This window comes from Lygodium microphyllum, chromosome 18 (genome assembly GCF_053477565.2).
Source record: "Lygodium microphyllum isolate KBCC chromosome 18, Lygodium_microphyllum_v1.1.10, whole genome shotgun sequence".
Taxonomy (NCBI): domain Eukaryota; kingdom Viridiplantae; phylum Streptophyta; class Polypodiopsida; order Schizaeales; family Lygodiaceae; genus Lygodium; species Lygodium microphyllum.
In genome coordinates, this window is record NC_141152.1 from 42,960,975 (window position 1) to 42,980,951 (window position 19,977).

The window sequence follows — 19,977 nt, forward strand, 5'->3', positions numbered from 1 at the left end:
AGGTTGTAGCCTTTACTCTTTTACATTTTATTATTGAATAAAAACCCCACAATAACAATAAAAACGCCTTACAAGCACAAAGTGTAATGCTAACCCATTACCAATACCATAGGCCCTTTTCAGGAAAATCCAAAAACATATAGTAAATGTAGGTCATGCAAATTCGTGACATTGTACTTTAGATGGTCACACAAAGGAATCAAGACTGTCACAAATGTTCATGATGGAGATCACATAATCATGGTTTGCCAAAATAATGAGGGAGGACAATTTCGATTATCAATAGGATTTTAACTAAGTGACAAACTAGTATATGCTGGCAATCAAACTTTTAAAAAGTGGCCACTTTCAAGCCATGTCAAGTGACTGGACATAGCTTTGGGGCAGCAATCATGGTTAAGTTGAGGAGTCATAGTTTTAGGAGCACTTGCAAGTTTTACCCTACCAAGTGCTCCTAAAACTACCCACAGATGATTACTAATGCTCAAAGTCTGTCAACATTGCCTAAAACTAAGCACTCACCCACTATTGCTTGCATCAGATAGTTGATGCAAGCAGTAGTGGATTAGTTATAGGAGCACTTGCAAGTTTCACCCTAGCATGTGCTCCTAAAACTACTCATGAACGACTAATAATGCTCAAAGCTTGCCAACATTGCCTAAAACTAAGCACTCAGCCAACCTAGCTCCTGTATACTTGAAGAGAGGAACCTCTGTGAACATCTCTTTAAATAATAACAGGGTGCTTTTTGGGGAAAACAAATGTGATAGATTTAAGAACCAAGCATGACCACGAGCTTCATATCCAGTGCTTCAAAAAAACCTTAGTTTTAGTGTAAACCCACCTTCAAATTTGAGTCTGCCAAAACTTGCAAAAATCCAAGGGATTTTAGTGTTAAACTTTAAATTTACCTTCATCTTTCACAAAATACCTCTGAGTTTCCTAAGATGAAAGTATTTCCACCTTTACATTTTTTGGCTTTTTCAAGCACTGTGAATCACATCATTTTAATGCCTTTAAAGGACCTTTCTGGACCAGCTGGCTAATACTGATATTATGATGTAAGTGAATTTTTGCTTAAGAATGTGAAGAATGGGAAAGTATAATGATGTAAGTGAATTTTTGCTTAAGAATGTAAAGAATGGGAAAGTATAATGATGTAAATGAGTTTTGTCCTTGAGCATCCCAAGAATGGGAGGGTCTTATGATGTGGAATGAGTTTTTCTGCTTAAGCTTCTAAAGAATGGGCGAATATGTAGTAGCCTCACCACCTGCTTCTTAGTACACACGCTCCAGTGAGGAGACTGGATGTAGAAAAACCACAATGACTGTGATATTGTCAGTACTACCCCGTTCTACAGCTTCTGTGGCTAATCGCTTTGACGACATGGTCGGTTCCTTCACTGTGTTTTTCACAAAAGAGATAGCATCCTCATTACTTACTGTGTCCCAAAGTCCATCACTTGCTATGATCTGAACAGTAAACAGCCAAAGACATATGTTAATATAGTACATTTGTTTAGCCTTGCTAAATCCCTCTGCATAGCACTCATCCCTAACATGACTTCATTCATAACTCTCAGCTAACAGAGTCAACTATAGAATAGGTTAACACACATTAGCTATTTACTTATGACTACCTCCCCAGCCCTCAGTTGCTCAACACTGAAAATTACCTCTACCTGCCTTCTTTTTCCCATCCTCTAGTGCAGAAAAGGCAACCAGCCCCAAAAGAAAGTGGAGTCATGACTCTTTCTAGGATTATAATTCACTTACTAAGAATTCATCATTTTCTGTCAAAGTAACCTCCATAATCTCTGGTTCTGCACACACCGCCGGCTTCAGATCATCATCCCCAATGGACCTTGTCACCTGCAGAATAGACATGCATGAACTCACATGTTACTACATGAACTATGAGCCATTCGAAGAGTGAACAGTACATGAAGTATTTGTGTTTCAATATTCTATGGAAAGAGCCAGTTGATCAAGCAGTGACTTGCAATGGAACATGAACTATGTGCCATTCAGGGAGTAAATGGTACATCAGCTTGTGCATATCCTCTCAACTTATATAAGAGAAGTATATGACCCATCTGAAAACAAATACTTGTAACTTACAAGCTGCATTAAAGAGTTTGTTCAATGTCGATCCCCAAGTTACTGATAGCCCATTGGTCAGGAGCCTCATAACAATGATTAGGTGAGTGCCAACCATGGATGAGCAAACATGTTTCACGATGCTGTTTGTCATGTATGTGGCTCTTTCCCTTTTCAAGAGGAGCTCCACAACATCTTGGTCAGATTGTGTTCATCTGTATAGTCATGGGCCCTTGTTCCAACATAGCCCTTGATTAAGCATTAAGGGTCTTGTGTCGTGAACAGCCTCAGACTGCTGCCAAACACTTTGTTCTACTTAACTAGTTTGCATGTTATGCTAATCAGCAATTTTTAAGAAGCAAACACAAAATATGCACAAGGCTTGCAAGACATTTTCCCCGAAGGAGTACATGATCCAAGCATTAAACAAAAACAATTAATTTCTTACCTGAAGAGCTGCAGTTCCAACACGCCAAGTGTCTAATTGCCACTTCACTTCTCCACCTCGTCTGACAACTCGTTCTCTCTCCAGCTTGCAGCTGGCTGTATGGTCCTTCAGTCACACAAGAAAACACATAACTTTCACACCAAATGACCTAAAAACATAGGACCCTACTAGTTCTTAAAGAATCTTCAAAGACCATCCACCATACTTTGCTAAGAGCCATTGCTTGACCGTTTCTGCATAGTACTGTCCTGCAATCACCAGCATTGGCTACCACCAGCAGATCATTGACAAGTAATGCTGCAGCAACTGTGCATCCAGGGTGCCAGTTTTTCCCCTGATCTTTTCTTTTGAGTCGCTGAATATCAAGTTCTTTTCTGAATGCAGCATCTGTTTCAGTAAAAGCAGCAGACAGTGCCTCTGAAAGGCTGCAAAGGATAACAGGATGTTTGATTGCCTCAGATTGACACAGCCTTTAACATGTTGTATGCACTCCAAATCGAGTTTGTATAACGAGTGTTTAAGGGTATTTATCAAAACAAGCATAAAATTCATTCCAGCGTGAAGTTTGTCCACGCTATGTATTTGTACCAAATACCTAGATCGTAATTCCACTCTTCCAATCAAATGGTGAGGGATTGCATGTGCAGCATACTCAGCAGCTTCAAACCCTGAATGATTTGGTAAAAAAATTCTCAGGAAAGAACTAGAAGAATGTGTGCCACAAGAAATTCATTTCAAGGGAACAAGTAAAACATACAGATATTAAAGATTTGCATAGAAATCCCATAGACTTCATAGATGTCCAAGGGTATGATAAGGAATTATGTAAATGAAATCATCAGGCAGAGAACTTCCCTCTCCAGTTGATGTAGAATATTCATGTTACCTACTCTACTCTGTCGACATTGAGGTCAGCAAGGCCTCTATGCATGACAGAAGCTTCTAAGAAGGGAAAGTCCATTGAACTAGTACAACTGATTCTTGAATGAAGTGGTAAAAGCCTAATTACTCTTACCAATATACCGTGATTATCAACATTCGTGATCTTATGACATAGTATTCTAGAGTTGAAAGGACACTGACCTCTATGCCCATCTAGAACACCAAAGAAGTGAATGTTATTTGCCCCTCCAAACTGGGGAAGAAGAAAGCAGGCATCTTCCATGGTATCTCTACCACCTTTGGTTTTGAAGAAACCCCAGGATATTGTTGGGATGAAAGAATTCTGAGGATCAGAAAACCTGAGCCAGCTTGAATCCAGGACAGGTGAAACTTGTTGTCCAAGGTTAGCAGTTTTCTTACTCCAGTCAAAATCAACATCAGTTACTTGACTGCTTGCACCTACAGTTATCTGCTTTTTACCATTATCATGATCTTTAGATTTCCATGTAGACTGGATCCTTTCAAGTTCTTTAACAATTTCAGAAAAGGAGGGTCGCCTCTTTGGATCTTCATTCCAGCAACTCTCTATCAGCAAGGATAAATCATGTGGTATTCCTAACCCTGACCCAGTGAGAACAGGCCGCAATCCTGCGGTAATAGCTGCAGTCAATTGCTGCTCTGTGTAGTTCATCTCCAATACTGTATGAGCCTACAGAAACAATATGATAACAAAAATGAACAACAGTGCTTGCTCAAATACAACGTCATGGCATACACTGCGGAAAGTACCTGAGCTTCTGTCCTGCGATCAGTATACGGTACAACACCTGTTGCAAGTTCACTGAAACAACTTGAGTCAGTGGCATTTTCAGAATCTTAAAAAACTCATGTGACTGGACTAGGCACATAGCTCCTAAAAAGAGAGAGAGTTCCAATGTGCAAATGACAAGATACATTGTGTTTCAAATGTTATTGAGCTCCTGATCATTGCTGCCCACCATGTCTACCTCCATAGTCTCTGCCAAATGAGAATGTCCAGCTCCATTTCAGGGTGCTTTTACGGGCCTTATTTTCTAGGATTTTTGCCCTGACATTTATGTGGGCATTTTCCGGACCTACGTTTCTCGGGACATAAGTCATTATAGCTGATCGTGTTTGCTAGTGTGGCAGTGTTTCGGCAATATAGTCAAAACTGGCCCACATTGCCAACCTAAAATCTGGGAAAATGCTCACATGATTATGTCTTTAATTCCCATTCATTCTCTCTTTGTTGTCACTCCCTCTCTCTTTCCATCCTGATATCAGAACGAAGTGCCTGTCCTAGCCATTGGAGCCTCCATGGAAGGTAATCACTTGCCATTTGTGGAAGCATTAAGCCTGGACCTATGTTTCTTGGGACATAAGTCCTCACAGCTGATCGTGTTTGGTAGTGTAGCTGTGTTTCCGTAGTTCCCCTGCCTTTGGTGACCGTACATGGCAGCAGATTGCTGCATCTTTAAGATTTTCACATCTGCCTCTCTTCGTGGCACTAATTTTCAGCCTGACTGAGGTGTCTAACCACCATTCTAGCCCCTTCAAGGTCAGAAACATGCAGTCCAAAACAGACAACTTCTCTTTACTAGGGTGATAGCTATTATATATTGCCATGTTGTACACTACTGGGTTCTGTTCCAGCAGTTTTGTGATCTTTGTTTTATGCTTTGATGTTAATGTTTTCCCACTATACTCATTGATCTTGTTCCTTTGCTTCTACATTGCATCATTCTGATATCAAACTCCACCTTTAGCGGCTATTTGTTTCCCCATTAAGAGAGTTCCCAAAGTTCAGCAGATAAGGCTGCTGACATACTTCGTCTTTTAAAAGCTGATGAACAAAGGAAACTCCTTTCTTTGCACAAAGAAATGGTTAAGGGTCTTTACAAGACATATCCTTTAATTTTCTTTTTGCAACATATTTTTAGAGGTAATACTACAAGCGACCAATGATAGCCCATCATGAAACAGTTTGATCCATTGGAGGGGCATGCCATGTTTACATGCAGAATTTACATCTGGGGTGCCTGCCATATTCTCATTCAGGATAGCAAGAATACAGAAGGGAACCACATCAGTAAACAGAAGCCAAAACCATAAATTTTGCTTTGCTTATGGCTAAAATATGAGATTTTACAAGACAGTAATCAGTTTATCAATACTCGTCAACTCACTTGATGGTGATTGCATAGCTGTAGACATCAGACTTTTCAGTATGAACTTCTTTTTTCAGAACCTCAGGAGCCATGTATATCAATGTGCCCACCAGATGTTTTTTATGGAACCCTCCAGTGGGTTTACCAGATGATTTCCAGTTTTGAAATTTCGACTCTACAAGATCTGTAGCAAGCATTGCCAATCCAAAATCTCCTAGATGTGCATTCCAATCACTGTCCAACTGAACTTCCAAGCATTTTCATCATTAGTTTGTCAAGCATTGAGACTGAATGCAGATATGGTTAAGTAAAAACACTCTCAAGTGCTTGTGGCAATTCAAATAATTAGGAACTTACAAGAATGTTGGCAGGTTTTATGTCTCTATGAACAATTCCCATGTTGTGAATGTAGGACAAGGCATTTGCTGTATGGAATCCAAATTAATCACATTAGCAACTATTGTATGGTATCTTTGCCACATGATGTAAGTTGCAAGGTTATAAGTTAGAATGGTAAAGTGGAAAGCAACCAATAGAACTAGAAGATACAAACCTAATTGCAAAGATATCTTTAAAGTTTCCTCCCCTGATGGCTCCCAGTCTCTGATATGAAGAGCTTGAGATAAATTTCCTTGAGTATACAGCTGAAAGAGGAACAAGTAATCTGGTGGCTGAGCATGTGCTGCAATCAACTTGATGATATTTGGATGTTCTAACTTGCTGTCAAGTGCAACACACGTAAGAGGATGGAAAACAAAAGCTCTTTTAATAAAAAGTCATTATTAAGAAACAGAGCTGGCTTGTGACCAGTTGAAGAAAGCAATTGCTAATAACCAGAGAATTTAGTTAAAATAAGCTCTCAGACACAAGAGGACAAAATGAGGACCCTTATTTGTGCTACTAAATTTTGTATGACTGCACAGAATTAAAGTTAGAAAGGTTCATCAAAAGGCCATATTACTAAGTGAAAAAAAGGGCTTTCTGGGGTCAAAACTGCAGTGTGCAGCTCAAGCCATAGTAAGATGAACCAACTTTCATGCTTTTTTATTTACAATGGCTTGGGGCAGCGCACACACAACCCTCTAGCAAGAAGCACACTGAATCAAGATTAAGACTTAAAAGTCCAAAGAATGCTGCATACAAAGAGAATACAACCTGCCTAGACAGTTGTAAATGAGCCACTAACATTAGGGTTGCACTGAGACATAATTATGGTGCATTAACACCTAATTCGCTCTTCTTAAAACAGCCCCAAAAAGCAATTAATAACAAAATTACCGAAAATAAATGGCTTATTTCTGAAAATAGGAGAGATGCAGCCCCGATCCTCTATAAATAGGAGTCTTGTGCTAGTGCATCCTTAAATCCCTTCATTCAAACCAGCTTGTTGGGGTAAAGGCGCCTCTGTCGTGCCGCCCCGTGTATTACTACACTGACAGTACCCACCACTGCACACTGCAGGTGGCGGGCGCCCGTCACGTCACTTTATTCTTTACATTCATTTTAGTGACTAGTAAATAAAGGAAGGCCCGGTCACACATTGTGACTGTTGGAGTTCCCATTTCTTGTCTCTCTCTTTCTTGCTCTTGCTCTCCCGCCATAGCTCGCGTGCAAGCTTCGATCCTTCTCACCTTTCAATTGGTATCAGAGCTTGGCTTCCTCTTGCTCGAGCTTGACTCGGTGCTTGCTTAGCTTCGCATTGACTCCCTTCTTGCATTGGATCTCCATCCCGGCAGCCATATCCGATCTCCCCGAGCTCCCGTCACTCCTCGGCTTCCCGAGCACCTTCCCGGCCTATTGAGGCACCTTCAAGGCATTGGTACTGAGGTTGTGCTACTTGATGCCCGAATGCCTTGGAAATATATGCACATGATTATGCCATGATTTTGGCCTAAAATATTGGCTGATTTGGGACTGTCATTTACTGTTATACAGTGCTGGAAACAGGGCAGCCACACTTGGCATTGGCATTTGATGCTTATACTCTACTTCGGTTACCTTGTTTGATGCCCGTATGCGGCCTACATGATGCCTAGTGCCTTGGGAATGTATGCACATGATTATGCCATGATTTTGGCCTAAAATATTGGCTGAAATTTCTCAGTTTTGACAGTCAAACTTGGCTGTAATAACAGTGGGCTGAAGGTACTTTGGATGCTTTGTCACTTACCTATTGGTACCGGATGTATGCTTTGGGATTTGCCATCACGTATCTGATATTTGGGGACGACTTTGAGCTCATGTTTGAATCTATGGAATGTATTTGAGCTACGCATAAGCTCCATCTTGGTTGGTATTCACTAGCATTTGGACCGACTTGGCATGCTCTTGGACTGCTTATGCCTTTTGTCTATGCTTGACAGTTAGGCTTCATACATTACATGCTTTGGTTCGTGATATATACCGCTTGGTTCGTCTATGCTTTACCGACATTGGGAGCTTTGCCTTGGATGTATTTGAGCATTTCCGACTCAGTTTGATCATTTACTTGGTTGCTATCGGATGTCATTGAGTTGACAGAGATCTTATTTTGGAATTATGTATTGCTCGTTGATTGCTTCCATCAGTTGCTTCATGTATGTCATGCTCTTGGGATGCGTATGACGCATTGACTTGGTCACTTGTCACTGGTACTTTGTCTTGGGTTGCTTGAGCCCTTGAGCTCGTTTGTACGCCTTTTGTGCCAGTGGGAGCATCTTGCGTGCTTACTTGACCTTGAGCAGGGATTACATGCTATTGGAGCAGTTATGTGTATTGGAGCAGTCTATGTCATTGAGCAGTTATAGATGTATTGAGACTTTGAGATTATACTCCGACAATTGGATGTTGCATTGAGTATATGTCTTGGTTCACAGGATGCTTATGAGCTGAGTCTCAATTTTGGATCCACTTTCTTTTGAGCAGACACCTATTTGTGTTAGGTTTTAGCAGTTGCAAGTACATTTTGCCTAGATTGCCTAGGGGTGTGCCTCTTACTGGCAGATGCTATTTGACATCTCTCGGTGTTATGCTCATGTATTTTCACTGTCATTTGGCTTTGCTTTGTCCTCTTTATGCCGGCTTTGGACCTAGCATTGTTTAGTTGACATTAGATCCAGTTTTGGGACAGCTTGCTCTCATTATTGCAGTTCTGAAATTTATTACAGCAAGCATTTATTGGTGGACTGAGCAGTATTTTTTATGCTGAAATATCCTGATTTGGTGTACCGCACCTAGTACTAAGTGGACAGCATCTTTTGGTACACTTTTCTCGCCATTTGGAGCTCATTTCAGTGGATTTTGGGCATTTTCTATAGTAAAACAGCAAGCAGTTTTAGACTGTTTGTGCATTTCCAGCCTGCATTATGGCGTCCTCTTCGACTGCTGATAATGCCATATTTAACATCACAAAGTTGGATGGTACCAACTACTCTTATTGGAAGAGTCAAATTTGACAGGTCTTGGTGCAGAAATCTCAGATTAAGCCACTTCGGTTGAGCGGGGAGCAATCTAAAACTATGGACAATGACGACTAGCTTGAACTTGATGAGCTATGCAAGTCCACAATTGTATTGTCTCTCACTAAACAGGTACATTATAATGTATTTGAGGAAGCACAGAGTGCATGGGACCTATGGAATAAGATCAAGAATCTTTATGATAAGAAAAGTCCGGCAAGTCAGATGTACTGGTTGAAGCAGCTTATGGATCTGCGCATGAAGGATAATGAGACTATGTCTACTCACTTGAGCCAGTTCCATGCTATACTGAAGAACCTGACTTCGCAGGATATCACCTTTGGAGAGGAAGTAACTCCTCTTTTCTTGCTTGGGACTCTGAATGAGTCATGGGATGTATTCCGCACTGCCCTATGTGCCTCTAGTGCTACTCTGAAATTGAATGATGTTGAGAGTGCTCTTCTGCAGGAAGAGGTTAATCGCAAAAACTTGGATGCCGACAGGAATGAACGTGGGAATGGCCGTGGCCGTGACTCTCAGAAGGGTCGGTCTAAATCTCGTGGAAATTCGCATAGTAAGTCGCGTGGGCGCAATGCTAATGTCACTTGTCATCATTGTGGGAAAAAGGGCCATATCAGACCACAGTGTCATGAGTTGCGCAATGAGAAGCGTAAGGATAAGGGGAAAGAGAAAGTGCAGGAGAAGTCCTCTGATCGCAGCATAGTACCCGCGAAGTCCAACGTCAAGATTGAGAAAATTAATGTCACGTAGACCGAGGATTCCGATGGTAGTGATGAGTTCATACTTGCAGCTAGTTCTTCTAATGCCTCACACTTGACTGAGACACCTAGTATGTATGCACAGTGCTGGTTATTGGATTCAGGTGCGTCCTTCCATGTGACGCCTTACCGTGAGTGGTTTCACTCTTACCGTACTATATCTGGATCAGTTAGACTTGGAGATGACAAGTCTCTTGATATTGTGGACTCTGGAGATATTCAATTGCAGTTTTCCACTGGCAGTTCCTTTTTGCTCAGGGACATACGTCATGTACCTGCGCTTACGTGCAGTCTTATGTCTGCAGGACAGTTGGATGATGCAGGGTTTCATGTCTGTTTTGGGGATTCTGCCTGAAAGATTACGAGAGGCAGACTTGTGCTTGCTAGAGGCGCCAAGGCTGGCAGCCTCTATCCTCTTGTTGTATCTGGGTCTTCTGTAGACCATGTTTTGGCAGTGGGCTCTATCCCACATGTATCACTTTGGCATGCCTGTTTGGGGCATATGTCTTTGAAGGGAATGAAAATGTTATCTAGTTTGCAGTATCTTCCACCTTTGGACTATACACGTTTTGACTCGTGTGCTCATTGTCTTTATGGTAAGCAAAATAGGTCTACGCATAAGAAATTGGGTAGGCCATGCATGAGTGAGCCCTTGGCTTTGGTGCATTCAGATGTTTGTGGGCCCATGCCGTGTATGTCTATGGGTGGCGGGAAGTACTTTGTTACCTTCATTGATGATTTTTCTAGGAAAGTGTGGGCTTATCCCATAAAGCAAAAGTCCGATGTCTTGGTAGTCTTTCAACGTTGGCTTGCTCTTGTTGATAACCAGACTGGGTATAGGCTGAAATGCCTTAGAACTGACAATGGGGGAGAATGTGTCTCACATGCTTTTGAGCAGTTTTGTGATGACAGGGGTATTAAGCGTCAGTTGACCGCCCCATACACCCCCGCCCAGAATGGTTTGGCTGAGCATATGAACAGGACTATTCAGGAGCGTGTCCGCTCTATGCTTAGCCATGTAGGCCTACCACAGAGCTTTTGGGCTGAGGCAGTTAGTACGGCAGTGCATGTCATAAACCGATCGCCTTCTAGTGGATTGGATTTCCAGGTTGCAGAGGAAGTTTGGGCTGGTAAGCCACCCTCTTATGCGTATCTCCGTGTCTTTGGATGTGAGGCATTCTGCCATGTGCCCAAGGACAAGAGGAGTAAGTTGGATCTAAAGAGCATTAAATGCATCTTTCTTGGTTATGGTGATTTAGGAGAGATGGGCTATCGCCTATGGGATCCGCCGGCGCGGAAAATAGTACGCAGCCATGATGTAGTCTTCCATGAAGACAAGATGCACAAGCAGCCTGAGAAGGTGGTTGAGATCCGCAGAGTGATCTTTCAGGAGGAGCCTAGAGCTCCTGCACAGCCAGTTGGACAGCCTATAGCTGCAGCAGATGCTCATGGTCAGGGTGTTGGACAGGCAGCAGAGCCTGCAGTGAGACGGTCTGCTAGAGACAGCCGTCCACCTAATAGATTTCAGCCCTCTATGCATTATGTTTTGGTTACAGATGCAGGAGAGCCTTTCACTTATGATGAGGCTATGCGCAGGGGTAACAGTCACTCCTGGGAGAGGGCTATGCAGTCTGAGATCGACTCCTTGCATAAGAATGAGACTTGGGATTTGGTTGCCTTGCCTAAGGGCAAGAAGGCTTTGCCATGCAAGTGGGTGTACAAGCTGAAAAGTACCCCTGGACACCCCAAGCCGGCATACAAGGCTAGATTGGTAGCAAAAGGTTTTAAGCAGGAGCATGGTGTAGACTTTGATGAGGTTTTTTCTCCTGTGGTTAAGATGACCACCCTGCGCTTGGTCTTGGCTTTGGTTGCTTAGCTTGACTTAGATCTATATCAGATGGATGTCAAGACGGCTTTCTTACATGGGGACTTGCATGATGAGATCTATATGGAGCAGCCTAAGGGCTTTGCAGAACCTGGCAGGGAGCACCTAGTGTGCAAGTTGAAGAAAAGTCTTTATGGCTTGAAGCAGGCACCTAGGGAATGGTATCATAAGTTTGATGCCTTTATGCAGACATAGGGCTATAGCAAGAGTGCTATGGATCCGTGTCTTTACACGAAGAAAGCCCGTGATGGTTCATTGCTTATTTTGGTACTCTATGTGGATGATATGCTGATAGCAGGGAAAGCTCATGATGAGCTAGATGCTCTTAAATCTCAGCTAAAGAAGAGCTTTGAGATGAAGGATTTGGGACAGGCCTCTCACATACTTGGTATACGCATTAGACGCGATAGGCATCAGGGACTCCTCTACTTGTCACAGAGGGAGTATATTCATAAAGTCCTTGAGCGCTTCCGCATGCAGGACGTAAAGCCTATTGGCTGTCCATTGCCTTCTTATGTGAAGGTATCACAGGCCGATTGTCCGCAGACAGATGAGCAGAGGGCCGAGATGGCCCAGATCCCTTATGCTTCAGCCGTGGGCAGTTTGATGTATGCCATGATAGCCACTTGTCCAGATATTGCCTTTGCAGTTGGTGTTGTGGCACGCTATATGGCTACACCTGGCAGGAAACATTGAGATGCCGTAAAGGGTATCATGAGGTACCTGAAGGGCACAACAGATATGTGTATTTGCTATGGCAGCCAGGATACAGGGGTCGTGGGGTACACTGACTCCGATTATGCAGGACATGCAGATAGTAGGAAGTCCACTTCTGGCTATGTATTCACCTATGCTGGAGGTGCTGTCTCTTGGATGTCCAGGGTTCACAAGCGTACGGCTTTGTCTACCACTGAGGCCGAGTATGTTGCAGCCACTGAGGCTTGCAAGGAGGCCATATGGCTAGGCCGTCTAGTTGCTGACCTTGGGATTGATGCTATACCTACACTGCATTCGGATTCTATGAGTGCCATTCAGTTGGCTAAGAATCCGGTCTTCCATGCGAAGACGAAACACATTGAGATGAGGTATCACTTCATACGTGGTGTCGTGGAGGACAAGTCCATTGACCTTGTCAAGATCTCCACTGACGAGAATCCTACAGATCTGCTCACAAAAAGCCTTACTACTGAGCGCTTTGCCTTCCTCAGGAGATTGATGGGCGTTGGATGAGATGTTGTCTTTCCTCATCCCTTGTACCTATGTACAGTTGTACTGTCTTTTTTTCTTTTCTTTTCTCTCTCACTGGGGCAGATTCGTCTTTAAGTGGGAGGTTGTTGGGGTAAAGGCGCCTCCGCCGTGCCGCCCCGTGTATTACTACACTGACAGTACCCGCCACTACACACTGCAGGTGGCGGGCACCCGTCACGTCACTTTATTCTTTACATTCATTTTAGTGACTAGTAAATAAAGGAAGGCCCGGTCACACATTATGATTGTTGGAGTTCCCATTTCTTGTCTCTCTTTCTTGCTCTTGCTCTCCCGCCATAGCTCGCGTGCAAGCTTCGATCCTTCTCACCTTTCACAGCTACCCTTCAGCCCTCTCATCATTGTCTACACCCCTACTTGGAGCATACCTCAGTTCGTGGAGCTTCTTGGAGTGCTGCCTATTACATCCTTGGACATCCACATGGACGCTAGTAGCATTGGTCACAATGGTCATGAAGTGACTTAGCACAAATACACTGAGAGCACTTCAAGGTTAGGGCAGTTGAGTCCTATTTATAAGACTGAAGGCCCTATTTTGCATATCATTGTGTGATCACCACTCTTGGACTCAAGGCCCGTAGGCTGACGCATTGATACACCTGGATGGTGTGGGATGACTTTATGGGATACCAGCTCTTGGGACACAGTTGTGACCCAAAGTGCTACTAGCTCCCAAGCTCAGGGGTGACCCCACTTGGCTCTATGATTGGGAGATGAGTCTGATGTCCCATCCCAATATATTTGTGGATATAGCTTGTGTCATACCTTGTGTATAGGTTGACCCGACATGGACATTTCATTGGTAACAAAGCATAATCTTGCTATTTGGCTTGAGGTTCGATGACGTGCACAAAACTACTTTTGCTCGTGGAACCATGATGATTCACACCTAACCAGTACACTTTTACCTCATTTAGGGTAGTATGAGATACTACTAGTGCGTGTGCACATGCGCATAAGGGGGGGGGGGGGGGGGGGGGGGGGGGGGGGGGCGGGGGCAGGGGCAGGGATAGAGAGAGAGAGAGAATGTGATGAGGAGGAGACAGCAAGATTGATGGGACTGCCATGGCTAGGGAGCATGGCAACTTGGCAGGAAAATGGGGGGTGAAGCAACTTCAGATCTGCATGGCAACTTTTGTGACCATTTTGGCATGTGGTGTGGAAACATCCATGTAATTGGACTTCTCGAGAAGGATAGGGACCATTAAATATTAATCAATTTTCATTCTTTCCCCCCCCCCTGTTTTCCTAAGTCCACTTAACCAACCCCCTTGAGTAGCCTCCTCAAGCTGGCCCCTTTCTAACAAAAATATAAAAAGGAGTTATGCATTCATATAGCACTTTGCATTTCAACTTTCAAGCACTCTGCTATTCCAGCAGCCCATAGTTTTGCACCTATTGTCTCTCGAACATATTGTGCTCGCACACTTCTTCACAAAATAATCTTCTGTTCTCTCTACTTTCTCTAACTCTCTCCATCCTCCACACCACTCTCTTCTATCTATTGAGTTAAAAATGCATTACATTCTAATTAGCTCTTTAAAACAGCCCCAAAACATGTAAATTACAAAAATTTTCATTAAACAGGGAGTGGTTCTAGAGAGTTTCAATATCCCACATGAAAAACCCTAATTTGGAAGGATCCTTCTGCATCTATAAATAAATAGGATGCCCACCATTCAGCCCTATCCTTATGTGCAAGTTTCTCACTCTCACATGCAAATTCCAGCCTATTGAGAAACCACATCATTCCGTACAATTTCCCTTCTTCATTCTCATTTTTTGTATCAGTTTTTCTAGCCCCAAAAAGGTTTTCTAGGGTCTTCTAAGAGCGTCAGAGCGTCGTATGAGAGATTTCAATGGGCAAGACTCCAAATTGTTTGTGCTTGTATATATGACTCCTCCCATTCATTCTTTACCCCGCTTCTTTCACTCACTTCATGAGACAATCATCTCTCTCCTCTCTTTCCACCATATCCACCCCCGTCGCCAGGCGCCAATCCCCAGCTTCCTTGGGCTGCGTTTATGGTGGCAATGGCTTCTCCTCTCTAGTTGGTGACCATCCACACCTTGGCAACAGCACTCCACCTCTTGGCGTCAACATCTTTGATCTCGCGTCAGCTCCACCTCTTCCAAGCGACATCATCTCCAGGCCCTAGTTGCATTTTGACTTTCTGGTGATTCCTCTACAATAGGCAATGTCCTCCTCCAGTTGACGATAGCCCCAAAGACCATTGTTGCTTGCATTTAAGCAGCCTCACTCATCCTCCTCCATCTGGTATCACATCACAACTGGCACTTCCATCATCAAAGGCTGCTACATTTGCCTTTTCTGGCCCTTTCATCTTCTCCGGCATCACTCCACATCAGCTAGCATCAATCTTTAGGTCTGCGTTTGCAAACTCGGAGGCTCCATCTCCCTACTCCAAGCATCACTAGTCATCATCCTTGTGTTGCGGATTCAAAGACTCCTCTTCAATGGCAATCTTCCTGCTCCAAGCAACACCTCATCATCCCTACGTTTGTAGACTCAAAAGGCTTCTTTGGCAGTCTCCCTACTCCAAGGCATCCTTCGTGCTACAGCACCCTTGTATCACATTCACTTCATTATTCCATTTATTCATCTGAATCTCTCTTCTCTTTTCTTCTTGATGTTTGTTGTACACACTCTGTGTTTCTCCCAACAAACCCTATTGTCTCTTTGGTTGCTCAATCATTTCTTGACATGGTATCAGAGCTAGATGTGCTTAGTGAGCTTCGAAGATCCTCCGCATCAGTGAAGGCAAAGATAGGTTGTAGGTTCAACATCCACATCTCACTTTCTTACTTCTCCCGCTCCATCGTTGGGAGACATCCTTCTTCTCCCTCCTAACCTCCTTTTTACAAGTTGGCACACCAATACTGTGGCATCTCCACTGATAGCTTCCCCATCTACTAGGTGCTCCTCTTGCGCCAAGAATAGACACACCCCCAAAGATTGTCAACATCGGCCTTTACTCCTTACCCCACTGTAGTACACGCGTCTTCTACCAAGCACTCCTTATACTACCTCTCCTTTCTAGGCCACAAAGATTGTTCCGCATCGGCTCTCAACTTACTAAGCTTAAGGCAATAAGCCGCATCCAGTGCCTTGGGCTGCGTTTATGGTGGCAGTGGCTTCTCCTCTCTAGCTAGCAGCCATCCACACCTTGGCGACAGCACTCCACCTCCTGGTGTCAGCATCTTCCATCTCGTGTCAACTCCACCTTTTCCAGGCGACATCATCTCCAAGCCCTACTTGCATTTTGACTTCCTGGTGGTTCCTCTACAGTAGGCAATCTCCTCCTCTAGTTGGAGGCAACCCCAAAGACCACTATTGCTTGCGTTTAGGCAACCTGGCTCATCCTCCTCCATCTAGCATCACATCACAATTGGTGCTTCCATCATCAGAGGACCCTAAATTTGCTTTTTCAATTTTTGGCTCTTTCCTCTTCTTGTGTCACTCCACAACAACTAGCGTTAGTCTTTAGGCATGTGTTTGCAAACTTAAAGGCTCCTCATCCTCCAACAGCAATCACCCTGCTCCAAGCATCACCAATCATCAACATTGTGTTGAGGATTCAAAGGCTCCTCTTTGACGGCAATCTCCCTGCTCCAAGCAACACTTCATCGTCCTTGCATTTGTAGACTTAGAGGCTTCTTCAACAGTCTCCCTACTCCAGAGCATCCTTCGTGCTACCGCACCCTTGTATTAGATTCACTTCATTATTTCATTCATTCATCTGAGTCTCTCTTCTCTTTTCTTCTCAATGTGTTTCTCCCTACAAACCCTACTATCTCTCTGGTTGCTCAATCATTTCTTGACATGGCCATCAGCCCTCATCGACAAGCTGTCCAGCTCCTAGCGACGACAGCCATCCACCTTCAAGGACCTGGCATGTCATCTTCAGTTGCTACCCTGCTGCCTAGAGCCTTCCTGCTGCTGCATTTACAGCTTTTCTGCTGTCATCAGCTGCTTCCCCACCAACTGCTCCTATTTTGACTGCGGTTTGTTGTCCCTGCAGCCAAGCAATAAGTTGCTGCCCTCTTCTGGAGTCTGCTGCAGCTTGTGTCTTGCTGTCCAGCAGGCCACCCTGCATCTGCATTCTTCACTCCAGCTGTTGCCTAACTATCTTGAGCCTTGGGTGATCAGTTCTCAACTCGTTTGGGTGGTACACTACTATATTTACCAGATTTCAGCCTCTAGACTGCTGTGTTTTGGTGACCGGCTTGTTGCCCTTCATTATTCAGCACTCCTACTACTTCAATTGGTGGTTACAGCACTCCAGATCTGTCTCCGATGGACATCATCACTCATCGCTCTGCCCTTGAGCATTTTGTACGTTGTTACATTCATTTACTGCATTTATTCATTCACTTCAAAGTTCTCCTCTCTCTGTTTGTGTTAGTGTTTTGAGTTTGAGTTTTGCATTTAGGGCTTGTGTTTATTGTGTTACTATCTTGGTTATTGTGTTATAGTCATGTTCATACATTCCATGTTCTCTCTCTGCAAACCCTTGTATATTATCTTCAAGATCGGCTCTATGGTGCGTAATACTTTACCAAAACCAATATTATGTTCAGGTACCATCAGACATACGGATAGCTTTTGAGGATGTTCGAAAGATTGTGTTTTGAAGGTGTTAGGTTAGGATTCAACAATATGCCCACACTCACAATGAACGAGTGAATAGTAAACGAAGAAGTCGAAGGCCCAGTGTTACCACTGTGGCAAGAAAGGCCATTTAAGGAAGGACTACAAAGAGTTAGCGGCTTCTAGGAAGAAATCATTGGACAGTTCTTGGAGAGAGGGAGTAAGTGCCAGTGCCTCCACAGCTGGTGACTCACATTGTATCTATAATATCTCATGTCTTGGTATATGGATTCCATTTCCCGAGCATACATCTGAGTTCTCATCTATATTGTGTTATCTCTTTCTTTTCTTTTGTCTTGTGTTTCAGCAGTTTATTACAGCTTATGTTTATGCTTCCATTGTTGCACCACTTCTGACAAAAATACCATAGTAACTAGGGAGGTGATGTCATTAAAAGAAACTTTAAAGGTAAAGCACAGCGAAGAAAGTCTAAAAGACTTATATGATGAAGAAAGGGAGAGCCGCATTTCTCTAGAGGCACCATGCACTCTCGTATCTCAAGACAGGCAACGCCTCGAAGAAGAGGTAATAGGTTGAAGCAACAAAGATAACATCTATCGAAAGAACTACAAGAAGCAAAGGCACAAAGTGAGCAGGAAGCAAGGAGAAAGATGGCAGCACTATATAACCAACTCCAAGCAACTCTCCACGAGCAGGGAATCCTAAAGGAACAAGTGGAGTGCTGGAACCAAGAAAAAGAACAAATGAATGTATTATAGCGAGAGAAAGAGTAGATCATCACCACCCTAGCCCAATGCCAAAACCAAGGGTTGGAGCAAATGAAGGAGAAAGCAGAAGAATGGGCAGCCAGGAATGAGAATAGAATTAAAGACTTAGCTTACCAACTGGCCCATTCAGAGAGTGAATGCCTCATGGCAACGAGCAAATCTATAGCGGTAGAGACGGGGATGCTGGAGCAGCAACGAACCTTTACCCAACCCCAGCACCAACTTAGGAGTGGAGGAGCAAAGAGCCCACTTGATCACAGCTAGATTAACTATGAGAGAACTTGAATTGTTAGACTTTGGGAACCCGGAGCAACGAGCATAGTCTCTTCCATATAAGAGCCGACAGAGCCAATCCATGAAGAAGGACCAGACTTTGAGTATAACCACATTGAAGAAGAGCAACCGTATGAACCAAGCCCCCCTTTGCAACCACAAGTACAACTAGAAGAGCAAGGGGAGGAAACCATACCACCCAAAAGAATGGTGAAAACAAGGCACAAGCTAAGAGAGCATGTAGAACTAGCACGCAAAAAACTCCAAGCCAAGCCGCTACAAGTTTCACATGTGACCATCCCTCAAGGAGAGGAGTGCGACCCTATAAATTGGGGCCAGAACTTTTAGTGTGGAAGTAGTGGAAAAATCATAGCCGCCCTTTCGAATTCACCTTCACCTTCCCTCGAACACTAGACAGAGTATTATCTCCAAGGGTGGTGGAGGACGTAATAAAGCTCTCAACGAGGCTGGGGAGGAGATGGTTGGAGGAAAGAATAAGACACCCTACGAGGTGGCAACAGGAGCCTATGGATTATTGGGAAGATGAGGCGGTGGAGATGCCCAAGAAAATGGAAGGGTACGAGGCTCAATCTAAGTGGCACAAAAACCTCTAAGACTCTAACTTAGAGACTTGGATGGCTTTCTATAGCACCCTACCACACGAGAGGAATGATCCTACCTACATGCTCTACCCACAGAGAATTGGAGTTAATTTCAACCGGGAGGTGCATGGTAGGTATGACTTCCCTATGATCTACAATGTGAATGCTGCGTCTCCTAAAGAATGCCTAACCTTCACTATAAAGGGATCTCTGTCAATCAATAGCAGACTTCCTCAAAGAATTCTCTTCTTACCCAAATCCGGCTTTCATTACCACCTGTAATTATCTCCGCCTTTTGTGAATACTACTAAAACAAAAGCCTACAGTAGAGAGAAAGAGCGATAACCGCCCCTCTTTTTTTATGTTAATGCAGGAATAGATAGCTGCGCACTGGTCTACCTCATGATGAGAGCCACGGTCTTGCTAGCATTTTATATGAGCCTATTAGAGAATAAAAGTGACAATAGGTTCACTGGGTGCAACCACCCATATTTGTCATCTATGCCCTTCAATGTAAGAGTTAACTTGAAGGACTAATAAAAAGTAGAGCCTTCCTAAGTAAATCCATTAAGCCTCCCCACAGCTTGGCCCTTGCCCATGAAAAGGATGCCACTTAACATGCTCCCGCTATAAATTTTTTTAAAGGAAAAAAAAGTAAAGGAAAAAAAGAGAGAAAGAAGTGAAAAAGAAACGGAAACAAAAATGAAATATGTACA

The 19,977-nt window shown here is 43.6% G+C and overlaps 1 protein-coding gene across 1 annotated transcript in view; it reads right to left on the minus strand.

The window, feature by feature from the left end:
* Positions 1-854: 854 nt before the first annotated feature.
* Positions 855-19,977, minus strand: part of LOC148020803 (protein kinase family protein / protein phosphatase 2C (PP2C) family protein) — a 60,573-nt gene continuing 41,450 nt past the window's right edge. The window contains exons 3-12 of the mRNA XM_087698615.1: positions 6,173-6,339; positions 5,977-6,044; positions 5,638-5,861; positions 4,220-4,271; positions 3,632-4,139; positions 3,144-3,216; positions 2,754-2,973; positions 2,549-2,653; positions 1,777-1,872; positions 855-1,473 (exon numbers count right to left, since the gene is read on the minus strand). Coding sequence (XP_087554741.1) covers positions 1,279-1,473; positions 1,777-1,872; positions 2,549-2,653; positions 2,754-2,973; positions 3,144-3,216; positions 3,632-4,139; positions 4,220-4,271; positions 5,638-5,861; positions 5,977-6,044; positions 6,173-6,339 — 1,708 coding nt within the window. The 3' untranslated portion in view covers positions 855-1,278. The remainder of the gene's footprint in view (positions 1,474-1,776; positions 1,873-2,548; positions 2,654-2,753; positions 2,974-3,143; positions 3,217-3,631; positions 4,140-4,219; positions 4,272-5,637; positions 5,862-5,976; positions 6,045-6,172; positions 6,340-19,977) is intronic.